The 13,189-nt window shown below is 40.7% G+C and overlaps 1 protein-coding gene across 12 annotated transcripts in view; it reads left to right on the top strand.

Annotated features, from left to right (window-relative positions):
• The first annotated feature begins 1,890 nt into the window (after positions 1-1,890).
• The window catches only part of LOC128884525 (phosphatidylinositol 4-phosphate 5-kinase type-1 alpha-like), a 43,861-nt gene continuing 32,562 nt past the window's right edge, over positions 1,891-13,189 (top strand). For 3 of the 12 annotated variants that reach the window (XM_054137948.1, XM_054137944.1, XM_054137945.1), the window contains exons 1-10: positions 1,893-2,397; positions 4,762-4,796; positions 7,828-7,956; positions 8,795-9,043; positions 9,177-9,329; positions 9,403-9,567; positions 10,307-10,522; positions 10,968-11,182; positions 11,263-11,398; positions 11,546-11,633. In XM_054137948.1, coding sequence (XP_053993923.1) covers positions 2,286-2,397; positions 4,762-4,796; positions 7,828-7,956; positions 8,795-9,043; positions 9,177-9,329; positions 9,403-9,567; positions 10,307-10,522; positions 10,968-11,182; positions 11,263-11,398; positions 11,546-11,633 — 1,498 coding nt within the window. In that variant the 5' untranslated portion in view covers positions 1,893-2,285. Of the gene's footprint in view, positions 2,398-4,761; positions 4,797-7,827; positions 7,957-8,794; positions 9,044-9,176; positions 9,330-9,402; positions 9,568-10,306; positions 10,523-10,967; positions 11,183-11,262; positions 11,399-11,545; positions 11,634-13,189 lie in introns of all 12 variants that reach the window. The other 9 variants (XM_054137942.1, XM_054137947.1, XM_054137943.1 and 6 more) reach the window with 6 other exon arrangements.

Below are 13,189 nucleotides of genomic sequence, written 5' to 3' on the forward strand. Positions count from 1 at the left end.
TGAGCAGATGGACTTCTCAGGAAAGCGACATACAAATTTTCACGAAGTTAAAACCTTCTTCTCCCCAATTTTTAAAAGTAACGGAACAAATTCTCCGTTTAGCCACAGGGAACACTTCGTTTTTCAGACCGTGTTCTCCAGAATGTACCTCCTGTGTAAAAATAAAATTGAGCGTAAATCGTGTAGGGAGTATCGCATGATTTACACGTCCGGTTAACACGTGAGCACGCATCAGCGTTACTATAACGTCGAAAGAGTACCATTTTGCGCGCGTGGCGTGAGCAACGGGGCCCCGTGGAAGTCGCAGAAGCGTAATCCAACAGAATGGTAATTAATTGTACGTCGCTCGCCATAAATCTCCTTCGCGCGCGTTAAACCGAGGCCTTTTATATGAAACGTTTTACATGTTCAATGGCGCTCCCTAATGAACGGAGTCGACGCAATGGATTATTGATACGGAGTGTTGGTGAGTCAATGGAACGGCTCTGTTTGCCAACAATTAAATCGAACGGTGATTTATGCCGCCACGCGATTACGCTGGCAAATTTGTTATTCCACGAGGCGGGCAACATTTTATTCCTGGCTTTTAAAAGGGTAACGAATAAAAGCACGGCGAAGTGATTTACTTGCCATGGAGAACAGAAATTGGTAGCGAGGCAAGAAGAAGCTGGCGAGTATCGCTTGGGTGAGGCAGAGAGAGTGCAATGTGTGGTTGTAAACACGTTACACTGAAACCTTTAATGGAAGAGTGTAATAGAGTAAGGAATAAGAAGATAAGGTAGGAAATGGTGGATAGTAGCGAGAATGTGTAAATAATGGAATGGTCAGGAAGAGTGGAGAGGATAAGAACCGAAAGGGAAGTAATAAATTTGAACGTCAATAAAAGCAACGACAGGTATTTAAGAAAAGTAGGAAGTAAGATAGGATAGGGCGACGTGTTTTGTATGTAACCAAGTCCATTTACTAATAAACTACTACTTCTAATAACCTCTTTTTCATAGTTCATGTGGCCCTTCAAAATTCCGCATGAGATCACCCCGATGATGGTCAGCAAGATCATTCGTTGCACAAAAATTTTGTTATACATCCATTTAAATTTAACCATGATGTGCCTATAAGTAACGAAAGAAATCAGTATTCTATTCATATAATAGCACTAGAAATTTTCAAAGAAATCCTTACGTGAATACGCATTGCTGAGGCAATAAATTTCACTGGTAATGAAGAATATATTAAAAACTCATTTTAAACTGACTGATAATTTACAGACCATCGTTCGACCAAATGCAAATTGTCATTAGCTTCGCAGTGAATACCGTTGCCATTGTTCAGCTTTATCGATTCATGTAAACGTTATTGTTTTTAATTTAAATACGCAAGATCACTCCAGAGTTGATCGTCGAATATCTCCGACACCCCTACCGCTGTCGCTATATACCCCCTTTAAAACGATATAACTTTCATCAAGAACGTCTTTTTCTACCATCGAAAATATTAAAGATGCTATATACAGATTCGTTTCTAATAGACAACCTCGTAAAACGTAACAATTCGTCATTGCTTTCCTATATCCATTAGCATCCCGGTTCATGAGACAATCTCTATTTCAAGCCGGATGCGGTCATCGAGTCATATTCATGATCTTCCGGTGTGCAAGCCTCTCGCGCAGCGGGAGATCTACGGTCGGTAAACCAACGTAAATAAAGTTGTCCTTCTGACAAATTCGTTATCCAGTAAGCATTATCTCGCTCGCGCGATTCGACGTCGCGTTAAAATTACACGGTGACTGCACGGCGAATGCGAAAAATAATGTCGTAGGAGCGAAGAAACGAAAATAAACGAGATTACAACGAAAGTGTACCCAGGTGGACAGAGTTCGCTAGTCTCGCGTGGGATGGCGCGCGCATCGCTGCAAGATGGCGTCCGGTCAATAGACGAATAGCAGGGAGGCCGGAGGCGCTCTCGAGGTTCGTGGGTGTTCTCAGCCCGGAGCTGGAGAGGCTTTTGGGGCCGCGTATCGGTGACATTTTTCTCTGGCCACGGTGGTGTGAATCGGTAAACGTAACGCGAGTGCAACGAAAATGTTCCCCGAGGGAGTGCGCGTCACGTACGCGTCGCCCTGAGTGTGCCGTGTTTCTCGAACTTGGAAAGAGAGATGCTGGCGTGCAAAGCGACGACAGAGGAGGCGCGTTCGCGAAACTGTCAGGAAGATCGTCGTCGTCGTCGTCGTCGTGGTGCGTGAGTCAGTGCGCTCGTTGGATCGAAGGAAGGCACGCACGTACAAAATGGCTTCGGGCGACAATGTGGACGTGATCGAGGTGGTCGAGACGAGCTTCGCGGGCCCGGCTCAGCCGACGGAGGATCACCTTAGACCGGAGCAGTCCGCGGACGAGGACAGTGAGTACAGTTTTTATCATCGTCGAGGTCGCTCCTCGCGTCCAAATGTCACGAACCTAACCTATAAGACCGAACGGCGATCCCAGACGCTCACCACGGGCGTCGTTTCTCTCTCGCGACGCGACAGGCTTTATAGGCGTGATCGATCGATTCCCGACGATCTGGATTTTCAGTTTCGCTTCCGCGTGCCCCCAGTGGCGTAACCGACCGCGACGGCTAGGCAGGGCCCTCGTGCTCGAATTTACTTTGGGGATAGAATCGTCAGTGGTCCTTTCTTGCCTGAAACGTTCCTTGTTTCGGCTCTTTACGTCCTTGTCCTCCTTTGGTTTCGGTGCGGACGCTCCGTTCTTGATGATACGATTACGTATTCGAAAGTCGTGACAGAATCAATTATGGTAGGAATTTGACGGGTTACTTTTTTCAAATATTATTGTAGATAGATAAAGGTAAGCATTTGGGAGCTAGTTCAATGTATACCATTCACCAGGACGCCAGCATGTGTCTCACAACACTCCACGTCCTGCATATGTATCTTATAGATACATGGATTACAGTATCTGGCTAGGAATTCCACTTTTATTCTTTCTAAAAGATAACCTACATGAAATTTGTATCGCAAGTGATTATAGTCTCTCAGAAATACAAAGAGTATACACAATAATAGTAGAAGTTAATTATGTCCTTTGTTCCCTTCGAATCTCGAATGATATTAGTAAAATTATCATTGGGATTTGTAATTTCTAATGGACATTATCCAAGAGACTTTACGGAGCAATTTTTATTGAATTCAAGAATATATTTGATAAGACCATATCTACTATTTATCACTGACAACGAGTCCCCCTTGAATTCAATGTTGCACGCCCTTAGTTACGTCATTGACGTCCATTAACTCGAGAATCGCACGACGATCGTACGACCCTTACGGGGCTGCGCTTGTTAATCCAGTTCACAATTTGACAGCTGATACGTGTCACTAGCGGTGGGACTGATACGATTATGCATCGATGATACTCTAGCAAATTGATATCAAAGGACCTACCAGTAATCGAAAGGTATAAAAATCTCGGTATCAATGTTCAATCGATGCTACTGCTATGCCAACACCAAAAAGATATCCATCGATGCTATCGTGAATGTATCAAGGATAAGAAACATCTAGTGTGTATGAAATTCATTTTCCATGCTCATATTTATATATATTTATTATTAGACGTCTGTACAATGAGTTAAATAAGTAAATAAAGTTTATTGGGTTCTCAGTAGGAGCCATTATGGAATAGAAGGTTAACGATACTTTAAAGGAAGCATTCGATATCTATGCTTTCATACTCCTACATGTATCGATGCCTAAGTATTCGATATTATTCGTTAATTATTATTATTTTTGTATGCAATGGATAATCTTTCTCTTGGCTTGAATTCGTCAATATTTTCAAAGTCTCTTAAAGTCTTTTTATGCACTGTATTTATAGTAACACTTATCACAGCAATGCAACGATATCTGTACGACTGATGGTAATGTATTCTAATTTACCGTGACGCTTTTAAATATACGTTAGCGTTATATTTAGAGAACTACTCGCAGATTTGAAAGCATAGAAGTAATATTTCGGTCGATAATTTTCAATGTGTTGTGATATGGCTGCAGTGAGAACGAAGGGGTATAGAATTAGTTTACTCTCGGTCGTCGTGGCCCCGCGCTGAGTCAACTTCCACGAAAATAATGGCCATTTAAAGTGCCGGCGAACCTTGGGGGATTTAAAGACATAGCGAAAGTTTACGTGGAACCGAGGCCGTTCGGAAGGTCGAACGAAGGCTACAAGGCTCCTCGCGAGGGCTGAAATTTACTCGTAACGGAAATAACGGTACGCGAGCCTTTACGTATGTCAATAAGCGAGTTGCAGCCCGGTGCCTTGTGCACGACTTTCGTTTTTGAACTCGGTTAACGTTCCACTTTCTCATTTCTTTCCCGGAATATGCATTGACTTAACCTGACCGTTTAAACGTGCAATTCTTGTTGCGTCCTTTTGATTCCCTGCGTTAGAAACGGTACTCTCGTTACAGAACCGTAACCAACTACTCTGGATCCGATGAAATTCATTATGGAGCCCCATCAAATATTAAATGTCTGATAAGACAACTAATCCTCACATTCACTATATATTACAGAACTTACATTTATAAATAGAATTACGTTTGCTTTTTGTTTGGTACAAGAGGTCCTCGATTTTCGGGGCCCGTCATCCCCCTGGTTACGCCACTGCCTCATTCACTAACGTAACGTCGGCGTGTACGTGAAGAGTCGACTGTTACGTGACCTTATTTCATGCGACAAACACGTTGTTTTTTTATATGTTACAGATAAATCTACGGGGGATAAGGTGACGGCACATGACGTAAGTGAAAATTCTTTACACATTTCTCTCGATCGGACAATCGACGAAAGTTGATTCCCTCTTACGTTTACCGTAGATATTAATACGATGCATTGACACTTCCATACTCTGATGCACCATTCCGAGAAACGGAGAGAGATTACTAACAGTTTTACGTGGGTACACTATCGAAATTCCAGACGAGGCGCGTATCGCTTTTCCGCTCCAACGATTTCGCATATTTGCTCGTCTAAGAACGCGTTTCGTAACGTGTTTGTTTACATATTCAAATTAAAATATGTGCGACTGCTGTGTACAATTTAACGAATATCAACCACTTCTGCGATTCCATTTCCTATCGACATTCATTCGAGCTCGTGTCACATTACATTTAAATCACGTCGATACTTGTGTATAATTCGAACGTTATATAAATGAACATTCTTGTTATTTATGTAACGTTGCCACGTGTTAAACTATCGACCAGTGTTTTTCAAGCTGGGCTTGGTGGGTTCCTTGGAAAGACCCCCTTCTTTATTATTTAATATGGATTTTGTTAATATCAAGACGACTGTAAGGCAGATATAAATTGAAAAAAGATTGTTAGAACACAAATATATTAAAGAAATATGCATAATTAATTTATATTTAAGGAATAGGATTCTTGTTCTTGTTCGACCATCGGTAACTAAAAATTGTCCCGTGAGAAATTTGAGCAAGGAGTTAGAAAACCATAATTGTATTCCCCAGGTGTAGTACGTAGTTTGAAGTATGAGAAACACTGGTATAGACAACAGATACAGTCGAACGTTATGTAAGAAAAATCCTTGCTATCTCCAGCCACTTGATTCGCGCATTTTCACACGTTTCGTTGTTGGGCTTGGAATGTCTCGCAGCGACACGTCGATTTACCGCGTGCCGCGCGGTATTCTCCTCGACTAATCGCCCGACGAGTCGACAGAGGATGCGCAGTATCGATTCCCTTTAATTTCCTGTCAACAGTCGATCGTCAGAGTCTGCGTTCCTCATCCGCGTTTCATTGGCGAAAACTGTTCTATTTTTGCCCGCGACGCGTTAATCAATCTGTCGTCAACACGTTTCGTGACGAAGATCGTGCCGCGAGATTAGCGAGTTGTATACGCGGCACGTTTGATGATTGCACGCGTGGTTTCGCGAATCGTTGCCTCGCGAGATATAGGTAAGTTTTCCGAGATAAACGCGCGGAAATGTTTATCACCAGATGAACATTTTCAGTCTCGAGTAAAAGATTATCAACTGTTTACGCAGTGTTTGATGAATGAAAAGCAGAATTCATGTTGTGCAGTGCAATATTTATGAGGGATGCAAATTTAATTGTTCGATGGAAGAATGTTCTTTCTGTGGCTAATCTAGGCTTGGAAAAGTGTGTATTAAGGAAAGTAAACAAATACAGTGGGTGTAAAAAGTATTCGTACACCGATCAATTTCCAAAAAAACTGTGTTAAATTGTAATTTATTAACTTATTTTTGATAAACAATGACATTCTACATATTCTCGGAAATCTCTAGAATAGATAGAGTACAAACAAAAAATAGCTATTTATGTAAGGTGCGAAATTAACAAGAAAAAAACAATTAATCGATAGAAATATTGAAGCAATAAGTATTCGCACGACTGTTTAATTTTTAAACCTTCATTAAAAGAAAAAGAAATTTACATTAATTTATAAGTATATAATACTTCCTTTGTGGGATTTCCTTTTGATTTTATAATTATTGTAACTCTTGTAAGCATTAAATTAACTACATTATTAGTTATTCGAAGTGGGATTTTCTTCAATTCCTCCATTAGAGCCATTTTTAAAAGTACTTTACTGGAAATTTGATGTTTTCTAATTCGTACGGAACAATAAACTAATGTGTTTACGTTACAAACACTACTGTAAATGGTTCGTCATAAGAATTGTACAAATAATTATTGCTTTTGTACTTTTACCCACTTTTCGCATTTTTTTTGTTAATTTCACAAATTATATTAACTAGTAAATGTTGTTTGGTCTATATCTATCTTAGAGACTTTCGAGAATATGTAAAATATCATTGATTAGAAAAAAAGAAGTTAAGAAACTACAATTTCACACAAAAGTTTTTTGGGAAATTGATCGGTGTACAAATACATTCTACACCCACTGTATATCGGAGCTCTATGTCGAAGAAGAATAAGTAAATTGTGTCAGTTTGCAAAGAAAACATGATTGCCATATCTGTGCGTAAATTTCCGTAGAAACTGATAAAGTTCAGACTTGGAAACTGATAAAATGGTTAATCGAATTTCCAAGTTTGGAGGCGAGAAAAGTAATTTCTTAACTCTACACCGATTGAATCTTACTTTGCCTTTTAACTCTAGTTCCTCTTCGAACTGATGCACTTTTTGAGGGAATGTTTACCTAACAGTGTTCAAGGAGTACACATAATAAATCTCATGCAATATATTTTATGTTAAACTTGCAAAGCTCAAGTTCCACTTCTATTTAGTTATCATAATGTATTAGAAGGGTTTGAAAATTGCATTGGGGGTCTAGTAGTTCCAACGTCGACCCTGATTCGAGGCGTTGTGTAGCCTGACGTTGTAAATAAGACGATTCGAGCGATGCACCGAGATGAATCGCGCCGCTCGTAGAGACGAGAATAGTCGAGTAATTATTCATTCGACTGACGCATAACCGTGTGTACCTTAGGTACTTGGACTCGTGTTTGTCTTACCGATGAACGTTCGGAGCGAAGTGCGTCAGAGCATCAGGATGTTTTGAGTTACCCGTTAAAAGACCGTTATAATTGGCGCCAAAAAGAAATCAAATCATATATTTAACATTTACAAAAATTATTATATTTTTTAAAACAAGCATATTACACTAGTCATAATATCAGAATTATATTTATGGAATATGAATCTTTTGGGTGTAGAAAAAGACACAATGTTACGGTGATTAACAGAGAATGCATTATACAATAATACGTATCCCTTAGTATACATCATTTTTTAAAAATAATCAGACAAACATATCTTCTACAGAGCTCAATAATACAACATGGCACAGCAGGACCCAAAACCCCTGTGGGGGTGTCCAGAAACAAATCGGAGCGAGAGAGAAAGATTGGGCACAGAAGAGTTGGAGTGGGAGGTGAAATCACGTACAAAAAGGTAAGGCACGGAGTAATATAAAAATGCATCAGTCTTTCATTAAAATTGTTAACATAAGGAACATAGTACTGGAGTATTAAATTCAAGTTTTGGTTTTCACATTGTCTAAAGAGACTAGACTCCAAGGTGAGACTATGCCTTCAAGTAGTAAGCTGGCCAAAAGTAGATAGAATCTACAGTAACAAATTTTTTAAAAGATTTGGCACTATGAAATTTGTTTTGTAATTGTCTCTGTAATTGAGTCTTCCGTAAAGACCCTCTGACAGGGGGTGTATAGAAAACTGAAAAATGTTAAACACGATAGTACAGTTTATAATCGTATTTTTGTTCGCTCGGGTATTTAAAACTTTTTAACGCGGAATTGTAGTAGAATTCCTTTTTTGCTTTTTAGAACATTTATTTAAATCAAAATCGAAGGCCTTGAAGAATAACTTCATATTTTAGAAACTCGAAATATTCGCAATGTTATTATAACTCTAGGGAAATATTCGGTCCTGGTTCGTTGAATTATGGAAGACCATTGCGTACAGGGTTGAAAAAATATTTAGGCATAGTAGGTCAAAGAAGCTGTTAGAGAATAAGAAAACCTTGGTACAGCCAGAATTAGTAAAGTATCGTAGATTTGTTGGCGTCTATAACAATAAATTATTTTAGAGGATGTTAGACTTAGAGCTGGGGCCATTCGAAAACTTTAATATTCAAGTACCTACAAGCGAACTTTGCGTATTATTACTTGTACATGTTCACTGTTTAATTAATACAAAAAAAATTAACAAGAATTCCCAGTCGTATATACGACATAGTTTGCTAACACTGTTGTCGTCTTAATGTTGTTCAGATCCAAACGACACAAATCATGGGATCGATACAGTTAGGCATACAACATGCGGTCGGCGGTCTAGCCAGCAAACCAGAGCGTGATCTCTTGATGCAGGACTTCATGACCGTGGAAACGACAAACTTTCCCAGCGAAGGATCGAATCACACGCCCGCCCACCATTTCTCCGAGTTTAAGTTCAAAAATTACGCACCCATTGCATTTCGTTACTTTCGAGATCTCTTTGGCATCCAACCGGACGACTTTTTAGTGAGTATAGACGATCGATCGTTTCCTCGGGAGGAGTTACGAAGGAATATACATATTTTTCCTACGTTTCTTTTCCTCGCCGATGGCCGTCGTCGACGCTCGTAACGTCTAATGATTCCGCTTGAATATTCAGATGTCGATGTGTAGTGCTCCGTTACGCGAATTGTCGAACCCCGGCGCTAGTGGAAGTATCTTTTATCTAACAGATGATGACGAGTTCATCATAAAGACTGTGCAACACAAAGAAGGCGAGTTTCTGCAAACGCTTCTGCCAGGATATTACATGGTGAGTTCACCGATTTACGTAAAGAAGATAGGAATCGTTTGGGAGTTCTGAGAACAATGTTCGCTTCTTGCAGAATCTGAATCAAAACCCGAGAACGCTGTTGCCGAAGTTTTTCGGGTTGTATTGCTACCGATGCAATAGTAAAAATGTTAGATTAATCGCCATGAATAATCTTCTGCCCTCGTCGGTGAAACTGCATCAGAAATACGACTTGAAAGGGTCAACGTACAAAAGAAAGGTTTGTAGTGGTTCGTAGATCGAATGAAACCTTGATTTAACGGACTGATTACCTATAATTATAGTTGCAAGAGGGATTAACTCCTAGCACCCCCTTAAAGCGCGTTATTGACTCATTTCCTAACGAGTGGCTATCGCGAAACAGTTACCAATGGTTAAATTTACCTTTTGAAGTCGTTAGCAAATCATTGGTTCAACGTTGGTTTAGACATTAACCCAGGTCAAGTCACAAACCGTTACCCTTGTCGACAGTCCAGTTCCTGGAATCCTCTGCACGGCATCCAACTGCTCAACCCCATCGTTTCCTTAGGGCTCAGGCTACCGACCTCGCGTCGCAAGAAAATTAACAGAGAACTGGTGGAGGTGGCGAGAAGCATTGTTCTATAGCCAAGTAGTAGTTAACTAGACTTCTGTATAGACCTACACCTTTTAGGTAAAAGGGTGGTCCTCGCCAAAGGTCTCGTACAAAAGAAAGTCAATAGTCTGAGTAGGCCCTTACACCCCAACTTTCCCTTACTCCGTGCACCGATCCTTCGTTTATGGAAATATAGAAATATTCATGAAACAAGGGATAGATTTACAATGTGCTAGAGGTCCTCTCACCAATGTGATGACTTCCAAAATGACCTTGGTATAGTTTCGTAGTGGAATTTTTAACAGACGTTAAATCGAGGTTTTACTGTTCTTCAAGTGGATGTCTATGGTTCACGAGACTAATAGAAGAGTTACTTAAACGCCAGGCGTCGAAAACAGAACGATCCAAGTCCTCTCCGACGTACAAGGACTTGGACTTTATGGAGCATCACGCGGAAGGCATCTTCTTGGAGGCTGACACATACAGCGCGTTAGTAAAAACGATTCAGCGAGATTGTCGGGTGTTGGAGAGTTTCAAAATCATGGATTATTCTTTGCTCGTTGGTATTCACAATCTCGACCAGGCTGCGAGGGAAAAAGCGGTAAACATGCGTTTGAGATAGCGTTACTGCCGAGATGGGCGACAATTTTTTAGAGAATAAACATCTTTCCCTTGTCCTATCTTATTCCTCCTATTTTTCCCTTATCTTACTCATAGAATAAAAATATAGTTTGAATTATGGAGCGCAATACTTGGCCAAGTATTCGATCAGACGAATTTCGCGAATAGATTGCTATACTTTGGAGACACAATAGGCCGTTCCAAACACGCGTCCATCATATTCCTACGAAACATATGCTTGGGACTGTCTATTGTGCCTCCAAATTGGATTTGTTCCCTGCGACCGTACGCGTCTGCGTAATTTTAAATCGCTGCACGTTGGCTTTCACCGTCATCTGTTATTCGATGAAATAAAATGTTGCCCATCGCAGGCAGAACGTTACGGTACTATGCAGGGCGCGTTGAATGCGATTTCCACGTTGCAGCAGGAGCAGAGGTTATCAGCGAGCGCGGACGAAGAAGTGGCGGAAGTCGGTGGTGAGACTGCAGGATTTCTTCAAGCGGAAAGGGAGGATAGAGTAGGGGCCAGCGCTCTGAACCGATCGCGAAGCATAAACCGACAAAGGTTGGTCGCGCATAGTACCGCTATGGAAAGTATTCAGGCTGAAAGCGAGCCGATAGACGAGGAGGACGACGTACCGTGAGTATCGTGTTTCGATGCTTTTACAATTGCAACGCGGATGCTCTAATAACGTGTTTTAATTACGTTCGTGTTCCTAGCAGTCCAGGTGGAATTCCAGCTCGCAACGCACGCGGCGAACGCCTGTTGCTCTTCCTTGGTATCATTGATATTTTGCAAAGTTACAGGCTCAAGAAAAAGCTCGAGCACACGTGGAAGTCGATGGTACACGACGGTGTAAGTACAATGAATATATTCTTTTCTTCCCCCGACGAATCGTACGACCCGTTCCGCCCGATTCTCACCGAAGAAAGCGTCAGCGCGACCCTTCCTTACCCGAGCGTGTTTAGATATAAAGAGGGAAATGTCGGCATTTTTTTACAGGACACCGTGTCCGTGCACCGGCCAGGTTTTTACGCGCAACGTTTTCAAGATTTCATGGCTAAGACAGTATTCAAGAAGATACCGTCACGTAAGTACCATCCTAATCAGCCTCTTCTAACAAACTTGACTTCAATGTTAACACTTAACAAGGCTCATTCCTAATTTGTAAGCGATTCATTCGACGTGTTTTACTTCGGGTTTAATCGACTCACGACAGGCGTATATCGCGTCTAGTGTCGCCAAACGATTTTTGGCTTTTCTCGTAATACGCATAAAGTACAAGAGAGATGCTAGGCTTTAAGTAGATTAGTAGAATTATAACGACGAGTATTTTTGTCGCCAGCTGATCGTGATTAATGACTATATATCTTTCTGTTTATAGTAATAGCATCAATTACTGTGATTCAACTATCATACAATGCAATGTTATCGCATAGTACCTTTTACAGAAGCGAACGAAAGAACGAAACTTTGAGACATATTTTAAACGTACGTATAGCAAAGACATGGGGGTGGACAGAAAGTTTGAGATATTTGATGGCAAGGGTTAAAGGAATGCTCAAAGCGGTACTTACCATTACGCGCGTAATACGACCGTTTACGTGTATGTAGCGACGTTGATTGTCTCGTTACTTAAGATTCCAGTTTGCGTGGAGCAGTGAGATATAAGCTAAAGTTACGTTTATATTTTTTAGCTTCTTTATTATATAACCGCCATCACTGAACGTTCCAATTCATTTAATCGATTCGGTGACGTTCACACGGTTCGTTTGTGATAACAGTTTTCGGTATCGAGTCGCGTTCGTAGCGGATCAATCGATTATTATATACATTCTCGATTCCGCTGGTCCGCGATCGCTAGAACGAGTCAACCGATCTTTTCATAGAACATATCGTTCCATTTATCCTTATTTTAAGACGTGTTCCAAGCGAGAGTAAGCGAATCATGCCATCACACATCATAATCACAGACAAATTTAGCCGTCCAGAAAGATTCTAATAATCGTAATAGTCACTTAAGGTAAACGACTGCAGAGAATGCGAATTAATTCCTGGTGCGGATATCCGAAAACCATGCGCGATCCACTCGCACTCTCATCGTTTTAACGGTACATTTTTAACTTTCCATTTTATTCTTCGAATCGCGTAACTCGTTCATGCCCGATGAGAAATGATTTTAAAAGGAAAAGCACGTATCACGATCACCGTCGTCGACTTTTCGGATACCTGCATCCCTTCGTAATTAATGCTGTCGATTAAGCAACCTGGGTTCATTGGATGTGTCAGTTGGTCACCTTTGGGTTTTGTATTGGTGTAACTAATTGCTAACACGATACACATATTTTTCGATTATATTTTTATTCTCTTAATTTTACAATGTACCTCAGTTTTTATTTTAATGATTTTTTTTTTTTCGTCATTCTTTATTTTGATCAAGTTGTCGACCTCATTATTCATTTACATCGGTTTCGAGACAGACCTGACGGTCTTGAGATGTTCAGTAAATTCATTGACGAGCACAAAATGACCAGTCCACTGGTGTCCACATACGTAGCTGAGTATTTTATGCATCGAAGCCAGTATTATTCGATAATTTCCATCAGAGGAGAAGTAACTGTTCGGGGTAACCGTATCGTGCGTAAA

The sequence above is a fragment of the Hylaeus volcanicus genome, chromosome 1 (genome assembly GCF_026283585.1).
Source record: "Hylaeus volcanicus isolate JK05 chromosome 1, UHH_iyHylVolc1.0_haploid, whole genome shotgun sequence".
Taxonomy (NCBI): domain Eukaryota; kingdom Metazoa; phylum Arthropoda; class Insecta; order Hymenoptera; family Colletidae; genus Hylaeus; species Hylaeus volcanicus.